This window comes from Montipora foliosa, chromosome 8 (assembly GCF_036669935.1).
Source record: "Montipora foliosa isolate CH-2021 chromosome 8, ASM3666993v2, whole genome shotgun sequence".
In the NCBI taxonomy this organism is placed as follows: Eukaryota; Metazoa; Cnidaria; class Anthozoa; order Scleractinia; family Acroporidae; genus Montipora; species Montipora foliosa.
Window position 1 is genome coordinate 44,145,485 of NC_090876.1, and position 10,000 is coordinate 44,155,484.

The 10,000-nt window shown below is 38.6% G+C and overlaps 1 protein-coding gene across 2 annotated transcripts in view; it reads left to right on the top strand.

The window, feature by feature from the left end:
- Positions 1-10,000, top strand: part of LOC138013242 (TRAF3-interacting protein 1-like) — a 24,923-nt gene that overhangs the window by 14,022 nt on the left and 901 nt on the right. For both annotated transcript variants that reach the window (XM_068860265.1, XM_068860264.1), the window contains exons 12-20: positions 1,501-1,587; positions 3,768-3,885; positions 5,037-5,073; positions 5,549-5,625; positions 6,801-6,866; positions 7,259-7,336; positions 7,783-7,868; positions 7,954-8,023; positions 9,125-10,000. The exon at positions 9,125-10,000 is cut by the window's right edge and continues 901 nt beyond it. In XM_068860265.1, coding sequence (XP_068716366.1) covers positions 1,501-1,587; positions 3,768-3,885; positions 5,037-5,073; positions 5,549-5,625; positions 6,801-6,866; positions 7,259-7,336; positions 7,783-7,868; positions 7,954-8,023; positions 9,125-9,217 — 712 coding nt within the window. In that variant the 3' untranslated portion in view covers positions 9,218-10,000. The remainder of the gene's footprint in view (positions 1-1,500; positions 1,588-3,767; positions 3,886-5,036; positions 5,074-5,548; positions 5,626-6,800; positions 6,867-7,258; positions 7,337-7,782; positions 7,869-7,953; positions 8,024-9,124) is intronic.

The window sequence follows — 10,000 nt, forward strand, 5'->3', positions numbered from 1 at the left end:
ATTGTAGTCACTTGGCACCTGAAAACCATGAACACTTTTATTAATGATTAATGATTAATGATTTTGTTGTTTCCCATTGTGCAGCAACTAATCAGAAGCGACTTGAAACCATAAACTATCTACCCTTAGTGTTTGTGGTGTTACAGTAGTTTTCTCGTTCACGCTTGGCTTTTTACTTGAAACAATAACATTTCATAAATATTTCTTTCTTTTTTTTAAATTCATAAATATTTCTAGTGTTTAAAGTTTTCATTTTCACAATAGTTTATCGTAACCAATCGACATGATGCTTTGAAAAATCCAAGGACTGCGTTAAGACATGTAACCTTGATGGCCTTTGATTTCTAGTTTGATTACTTGACCATATAGGAGACAGTAACACATACCATGCATTTTTACCTTCCGACACACCCATCCGAAAAATTGGATTTTTTGCCCTGAGCGGGACTCGAACCCACACCTCCCTGATTACTAGTCGGGCATGCCAAGCCACTACACCATCAAGGCTACCACGCTGGCAACGCAGCAGATTAATGAGGTGACTTAGCAGCGTGGGGATCCCTAGGGCCCAACTTTCCTTCACTTGAGTGAGTATCCTTGCCTCTAAAACCCCAGACAGGGTTTAGAACACATGAAAGTTAGAAATTTCGAGGCAAATGAAAGGTATAGACAATATATAGGAGACAGTAACACATGCCGTGCATTTTTACCTTTCGACACACCCATCCGAAAAATTGGTTTTTGCCCTGAGCGGCGATTATTAGTCTGGCATGCTAAGCCACTACACCATTAAGGCTACCACGCTGGCAACGCAGCAGATTAATGAGGGCCCTAGGGATCCCCATGCTGCTAAGTCACCTCATTAATCTGCTGCATTGCCAGTGTGGTAGCCTTGATGGTGTAGTGGCTTAGCATGCCCTACTAGTAATCAGGGAGGCATGGGTTCGAGTCCCACTCAGGGCAAAAACCAATTTTTCAGATGGGTGTGTCGAAAGGTAAAAATGCACGGTATGTGTTACTGTCTCCTATATATTGTCTATACCTTTCATTTGCCTCGAAATTTCTAACTTCCATATGATTACTTGACTTTTAAACCACAAACCAATAATTATACTGATGTTAAAAAGTGTTGTTCCCTTTGACTGGTTGCTTAGTCTAATCCTCACACCAGTTTTTAATAATTATCTACAATTGTGGACAAAACTCTTAAGAAACTCACCCTACCAAGCGCTTTCAGTTGTAAGCAAACAATTTGCCCCCCTCCCCCATCTCCATGTTGTTTTCTGGGGGTCGCGAACAGTTTCCTGGAAATCAACACTTTCCTAATAAACATTGGTTAGGGGGAGGGAGGAGGAGAAGTAACTGCTCAGGAAATTCACAAGGGAGAAATAGTGAACAAGTGCTTTTTGTCGGTTTTTGTACGGTTTTCTTAACGACTTTTGTCCAGGATTGTAGGTTGGTGAAATTCTTGATAGTTCATATTTTTTACTTTTTTATCAGTCGAAGTTTACCGAGGCCAAGCAGTGCCAGACCAGCTCCACCCAGGATAAAAAAACAACAAGAAGAAATTGATGAACAGATCACCAGGTATGCATGGACAAAACTACATTTACTATAATAGACCTTATCACCTGAATAGCTACAATCTTGTGAACTCACTTGTCAATATGAAAATGTTTATTACCTTGGAGGCTTGTTTTGTAAACACAGCACAAAAGGTGCAAGAACTCTAATTTTGGAGTGAATGCAGTAAGTAAAAACTTAGGCCTTGATGAATTTAAAAACAGTAAAATATTATAGAATCAGCCCACAAAGTGATGCTAACTTTTGATTTAACAGAATATTGATGCCAACAGAGGCAAAATCTTTTTAAGAAAGCAACCAACCAGAAAAAAAAAGACAGTACTGTTTTTTCTACCTTTGGGTGCACAGACTTGTCACAGGAAAGAAATCATCACTACTAAAATTGTTATCTTAATGTTGGGATGGCATTTGTTAAGGTATTGAAAAAACATATCTGCAGAACATAAAAATTGTTTTTACGATCAAATAGATGGAGTGGCAATGGGTTCACCTTTAGCCCCTGTATTAGTCAATTTCTTCATGGGTCATTATGAAAGGCGTTGGTTGGAAAATGCACTGGTACCCTCGAGTATTATATTATCGTAGATACGTAGATGACATTACTGGTATTTGTTGTTTTCAAAATTCTCATGATGCAGATATGTCTTTTCAATATCTTAAAATTGTTATATTTTTACTTCCTTTTTATGATCAGGGTGAACTTTGTGTTGGACAGGGAGTGTGAAAATATAAATTTTGAGGCTCTTAAACTAAATTACATGTAACTGAGAATTATGTGGGTCATAGAAAACTAAGAACGCATATTATTGGTCAGTCAAATGTCCTCGGAAGTACAAAAGATTCAAAGAACGTGAGCACACTTAACATTGAATCATATACGTACGTTGTCATTCTTTACAAACTGCTACCAATTCAGTCATAGGAATCTCCACCCACATTGTAAAAGTTGTATAAGATGGAATAATAGCAAGGGGCAATGCTACGCAAAATTATGTAATTTCATGACACCCAAAATGCCCAAAAAGTAGAATAAAAACTTGCAATAACCACTTAAGGTAATTCCTTAGTATTGCATTGGGCATCCCTACTGCGCACGATTTTCACGTCATTAGCGCGCGCACATGAGCACGTGCACATACAAAACCTAAGAGATTCCCCTCAAACTAAGCCCGATAGTGAAATAAATGCTCCTTTTCTCTCAAACGAGCACGGTGACCCCCGATTTTTTTTTTCACGTATTTGCTAAGAACAGTCCAATAAAAAACATATTTGAAGAAGAAAAAAAGTTTGATAGTAGAACATGAATTTTTTTGGAAAACAGTTCCGTACTGGGTGTATTTTGGCCAAGGCGAGGACTTCAAGCTAACCATTGAACTGTCCCAAAGAGTGCACTATTCCCACAACCAGGCAATCAAAAACGGCGTAAATGAAGCAATACTGCTTATGTGAATAAAAGAAGCTTTATTTTCAAAATAAAATTTTGTGTCTTTCAAGTAACCAAGACTTAATTGAGCATGAAGGTGATTCGAATTTTTAACGCGAAACCAGTAAAAATACCCCATTTTAAGAGCCTACTGAGGCGTAAACAAGCACGGTGACTCCATTTTTTTATTGCATTTTTTTCATGTTCATATCATGAATGTTAATTATGCCAAGTTTCCAAAAAAGTTTGATAGTAGAACAATTTCAAGGGAATTACCTTAAAACCGTTAAACAAGGTAAAAGAAATACAACAAATGGAAAGAGAACCGTGGATGGACACAAATGGACAACATTGAAAAGGGTTGCATTTGCATAATCTTGAAAATTTTCAGCCCGATCAGGGAACATTTTTCAAGTTTATGGCAAATCGCCTGGATAAAGGCCTTTTTTGCTCAGAATCATCTTGTTTGTGATGTAACAGTAATTTTATCAATAAACAAATTCCACATTACCATTTTCGAGTTTGAAACTTGTGATTAAATGAAGATTTCTCCTAACACCATACAATAACATTACATAGGCCCTTTAAGACATTGCAAAGTAATAATTCTTAGGTGATGTTTTTGTTGCAGCTATAGCCATGGTAATTTCTTTTAAAAATCTCCCAACTGTCAGCCCTGCTGCTGCTTGTTATGCAAAATGGCCCTTTTTCAACTTGAAGTACAGTACTGGTACATGTATTGTTCTCCACTTTCCTCTAGGATTGGCTCAGGGAAACAAGTTGCCAGTGTTATTGTAGATGACGGAAAAGACCAGGATGATGAAGACGACACTTTTGTGGTGGAGGACACACATGCAATTCAGAATGACTTAGATGTGGTGAGCTGATTGTGCTAAAACTCCCCCCCCCCCCCCCCCCCCAACCTCCATGCATTTCATAATTTGCCCCAAACTAAAAACCCCTTCAAAAGAGAGCCAGCTGGTTTAGCGTCACACCTTCCATGGAACCTCTGTGACCTCAGGGTTCAACCCTGGGCCTGGTCGTATGTGGGTTGAGTTTCAGTCGATTTCAATCTGACTCTGAGGGTTTTTCTCCGGTGCTAGGGTTTTCCTCCCTCATCAAAATCGACTCTCAGCCAATCACATCGAACTGGGGGCAGATTCCCTCGATAGGGATAACCTTACCTTTTATTGAATTACCTGAATAAAGTTGATATTATTGTTGTTATTATTATTATTATTATTATTATTATTATTATTATTATTATTATTATTATTATTCTGTGAATTCTTGCTGCTCACTCTACTGTATACTCCTGAAGGGCTGGGTCCAAACCATGGTCCTAGGGCACAACAGGCCCTATTATGACAGTCCCTGCAGCAAGTAATAACTTTTTAAACCATCACTCTCGACCACCTCCTTTTCATTAACAAAAGTGCTAATATTTCCAGAAAGAGCAGTACACTCCTATTGAAAGCAAATTTGCATAAATTTGTCATTTAATGATATCTTGGCTATAACCGTTTTGCAAGTGATAAGTTATTAATTCAACCAAAAACTACATCCAGAACATAGTCATTGCCATGTTGCAGGCATCTTCAAAAAGGATTTTGTTGAAGGAGTTTGGTATTGACGACAGCATCCTGCATAACACTTGTTCCAGCGTTAATGAGCATTTCAGATGACGTTTCTCTGCATTTTGGATCACTCAGCTTTCACTCCATTTGCATTGACCAGTAAAATGAGTACCAGACTGAGTATTACTGGCATCAAGTCCTTTCACCTTAATGATACAGAAGCTGGCTTTGGGTTGCCTTCAACTGCAGTCATCCTCTTGTCTGTAGTACAGTGTAAATCAAATTTAATAAAATGAAATTAGGACAAGAGACCTTTTGTGAAAATGTTTGATGTTCAGTTGAAGTGTCAGCCTGAGGCTTGGCTCATGCTCTACCAGACTCTTTAAGTCTCCCACACTATTATACTTGTATCTGTCATTAATGTTGTATTTTTTTTAATGACTTCCATTAAGGCACCATCAGAAGCAGTTGAGGATGATGGTGAACATGGTATGTGGAGTTTTATGTTAAATTAATTCGTCTCAAACTTTCAAGGCCGCTAAGAAGTCGTGGCTCCTTGAAGTCAAAGCACAATATGGACAGGCCATCAGTATTTAGAGTTTACAATAAGAGTTGCAGTGTTGTATCACGAAGCAGAGCTGAGGGTTCGTAGATTTGATTGAACACTGATGTGCCTTTAATCTTTTCATACTGATACTGAAGCGGGGGACATGAATCTTTGATCAAGATTCCTGCCATTGTTTTGGCTCCCATCTCTTTCGTGTACCCTTTGTCAGACATGAGAGGTCATGTGTGATTTAGCTCCCTGAGATTCCCTTTGTTTGTTTACTCACTGCTTTTTTTGCCCATCAAAATCAAGCAATTTTCACATGCAACTGTTATTTATGATGTTATTAGCATTTCAAGCCCTCCTCTTGGAATTGACCTCAGCTAAAGATTTTTTAAACCTAATCTTTCCACGCAGGCGGTCTTGTCAGAAAGATTCTCGAAACTAAAAAGGAACTTGAAGGAAGTGGAACCCAAGAGGCAAGACCCCGACAGGTACATAAATTACCCTACTGAGGGGACTGGTCTCCTAGCATCTGGACAGCACAATGTTATAGTAATAAACTATGGAAATACATTCAATAAATTATCATAAGAAAAATAATAAAAGAACACAGGGTATGTTGAGGGAGTGAAACAAAGAAACAGCGGCCATGTTGAGGGAGTGAAATTTGCATTTTGGTCACTTTCGAGTACAGTATAACCACCGCAGTTTAGACAATAGACAATTAAAAACAGGATTCGTGTTACTCCTCGAAGTCCTTGAAAAGCCCAGGAATTTAATTTTGGACTTCAAGGGCGCTTGAAAAGCCCTTGAAAAAAAAAGGATTTTGTGGAAAACTGCTTGGAAAACTCCTTGAATTTTTGCTTGGGTGAAAATTGTTGAGAATTGCATCATGCTAAGTTAAAAAGATATTTCAAAAATTGAGCCCAAAATTGAGTATTAGGGAAACATTAAAACCAAAAATCAATTGATTTAAATGTGGATAAACCATAATTTGTTTGGGATGCTGGTGTTTGTAAATTATAATGGGCAGCAAGCCTATTAATGTTTTATTAAAAACTAGGAAATTGGATAATGCAATTCTAGTGTTTTGATTGGCTTAGCCATCATGGTTTATGAGCTTTTATACCATGCTCTACAAATATCAGTAACTGCACGCATCTGCTTGATTTTGTATTTACAAATAAAGTAGGGAAGATTTATCCATAATTTGTTTTTAATAAAACAGTTATCCCACTCGGGCTTGTTTGATATGAGCGTGAGTGAATAAGATAAGAGTGTTGATCAATCACTTTGCGGTCTTACCCCAGCACAGTCACAAATAACTTTATTTTTAGATACTCTTTGCGCGCGAAACAAACAAAGGGCCGCCAATTTTAACCAATCAGAAGGAACCATGTCACGCGTGACTGCTTCGGCCATGTTTTTCTGGGACATAACAACTGATTTTCGCGGGAACGGGTATTCTAAAAATAGATTCATAATAGCCATAACAACACTCTTTATCTGATTCAATCTTGATATAAGGTTGTTATAGCCAACTCAGCGCTTTGCGCCTCGTTGGCTGTCTATCATCTCATATCCAACACGCCTTTGTGGAATAATTGTTAAGTAGTTGAGGATAGCGGCAGTTAGTGAAAATCTTGGTTTTCTTTTTACTTTACAGGAGAGACAAGCACCAATTATATCTGATGCCGCAAGAAGGAAAGAGAGGGAACTTGCACAAAAGGAGGTGACACTGAAAAATATTCAAGTTTCGTTGATGTCTGCTTGCAGGTTTACGTGTTTCTGTCAGAAATGATCATTTCTTTTAACTGTTAGGAGTTAGTGTCCCTTTTTTAATTAGTATGTGTTTTGTTGAAATTACATCCATTGAAAACTCGAAAAAAAAAATCCGACTTACAGATGTGATTTGAACCCACGACCCTCCGTGATCTAGTACGGATGCTCTAATCACTAGGCTACTGGAGACTGTGGTGAGCAAGGGTGAAATGTCAATCTTTGCTAGAACTGCTTCACGCAGTTACAAAGCCAAATGGTGCAAATCCCGTTTAGTTTTTTTATTAGATGTGATTTCAACAACACACATTTGAATATATCATTCTCACCTTTTTTAATTAACAGATAGAAAAACTTCGAAGTAGTATTCAGACGTTGACGAGAAGCGCTAATCCTTTAGGGAAAATAATGGATTACATTCAGGTAGGTATTATAATGTGAAACTCTTTACTTCCAGTGTAACGCCTGGAGAAATATTGCCATATCTATGCAGTGGATTAAGTTTCGAAAAGTTGATTTAACTTCATGAAATAAGGCTTCGCAGGAAAAAATTATGTTTTGGGGTATTACTTGCCCCTTACGAAACGTGGCTAGGAGGTGACCGTGATATTTGCTCAGGAAGCTCCACTCACCCAAAAGTGGTTTTCAGGGAGGTTCTTTATCCGATCGAATTGGAATTTAGAGATGTTGGCACCTATTTACAGCCTAATCGAATTTGGCTCGATCGAAGATAGGTGCAGTCGGTGTTCAAAGCGAGATTCGAATCCAGTGTGATTCTAGTGCCAGAGCACTGGATCTTTCACCCTCGTGGTTTCCATATGGTCAATTGTCAGGCCTCAATGTCACCCTTTTCATATGTTATATTGCAGGAGGATATGGATAGCATGCAAAAGGAATTAGAGATGTGGAGAAGAGAAAACAAAGAACACGAAGTGGCTCTTAGAAGAGAGGAAAGGTGATTCTTGTGAATTGTTGATACCAAATTCAATTTTGGAGTGATACGATTGATATCAATGTTCTTTGTTTGTTCTCGTTTGTAGCGTAACTGAGAGTGAAATCGCCCCTTTAAAATCCCAGCTCGATGGACTTGATACAGAAATTACAGAAATAGTAAGTTGCTTGTTTTTTTCGTGCTACTTGAAGTAATGCTATGGCACTAATTCATCAGCCTTTGGCATCAATGGTGACGTGCAGGCAGGGGATGCACTCCTTTAGAAAAGATAATTTTGAACATACCGACCGTTCTCAGACAAAATGGATTCAAGCAACGATACGTGGCTACAGAATTCGGCCCTGCTTATTCAATAGCGCGAGCAAGAGCTAAAACTGTTGACGCGTGGCTATATGTATGTGAGACGAAGTCTGCTAATGTTTACATTCTCGCCGTATTTTTTTTTGCTGGTTTCTTTCTTTATTGGTTTTTCTGAGTGCATAGATTATGAATAATTACGCACTATTTCCATTGGTTCATCAACCACTGCACGGCCCAAATTGGACATCCATTTATGATCCAACCTATTTAAACAATAGAGGACGTTTTCCGTGTTTCCATAGCCTCATCTAAACACGAGGGGGAGTTGGGAGAATTCGAGACAGTTATGCAAACCCGAGACGCAGTCTTTTATAAAATATTTCTCAAAGATAGTTCAACAAATGAAGGAAAATGCTGGTTTTTGTTTCCTTCTTGATTGAAACAGATTTTCTTGACACAAGCTCATATTTCCTACCAACCAATCAAAACGCGCGTTTGACAATAAGTAACCAATCAAAATTCGTGTGATGTCACAGCCGTGTTCCGTACTCTTATCTAAACACAGCTATTCACCAATGAGAGTGCGCGTACTATCCTAATTATTTTATAAAATTGATTATCATGTTGTCACGCCTGCTGGGCATTTGGGTACTAAGTGTGAGAAGTTAGATAAACGACCCTTCAGGAGTCCCTTCGTCAAAGCTCAGAAACTTAGCGGGTGTGATTCATAAAAACGGACCGGTTTTAAGTCATAAATTTTCGCAATCATTTTGCATTCAGTTTTCTTGAAAACATACCATGCAAAAGTCAGCTTTTTGAAACAAGCGGATGGCAGGTTCACAAATGGCTTTTCGGGCCGGGAAGTTATCGGGACTTTCGAGAAACGGGTGCCAGGATTAATTGATTACTTAATTATTAGTTTGTTTATTATTTATTTATTTATTTATTTTCAATTTTAGGTCGACAGGATAAGCGCAGTCAAGTGTAATATAATAAGAAATGACGAAAAGATACAGAAAATGTTGTCAAGTGTATCGCTAACGTCGAGGTGAAATGAACTGAATTGACAGAACGTTTGTAAAAAATGTAAAATAGCATTCCAGTGTTCCCTGAACAACCGAAGATGTATAAAAGAACTCTTTCCTTGCATATTTATTTTCCTGAAAAATTAGCCTTCTTGTATGAAGTAAGAGAAAGAGAAATCTTTGGCTGACAGGGAGCCTTCGTTCGTTGACGCTTGTTGTCAGCAAGACAACAAGGAGACGGAAGCCTTGTCGGAACGGAAAAATAGGACCCGCTTTCATGCACACTTCAGTAAACCGATGTGGCTGCTGGCTGCGTAAATAAACACTCCATCGTGGACTCCATACATAGTGGACCATCAGTGTGTGAAGAGCTGAAAACAAAAGTCTTTATTATTTGAATAGAACAATTTGATGAGATTGGTATAAGGAATGAGCTGTACACCATTCGTTCTCGTTGTCAGAACGAGGTTGGATACCACTGTGGTGGCCTGCTGCAAGTGATGTGATTTTCCCGACGGAGCCTGGTTCTAGTAGTGCTAACAAATGGTGCAGGAAATTCCGATCGTAATTGTAAACCGGAGAAATCTGATACTTTCCAAGTATTACTCTTTTCCGGAAGATTCTCTGTGCGATTAACCGCTTGTTCTCGTAGCGCAACAACTTCCCATGCAAATGGCAAGCCCCTTATGACGCTAGTGGCGGAGAGGTTGAAAGGCAGTTGCGGATAGTTTTCACACCTATTGCTATTCATTGTAAAACCGACATGACGACGAGATGCCGCGTTCTTGCCTGAAATTTCTCCTACACAGA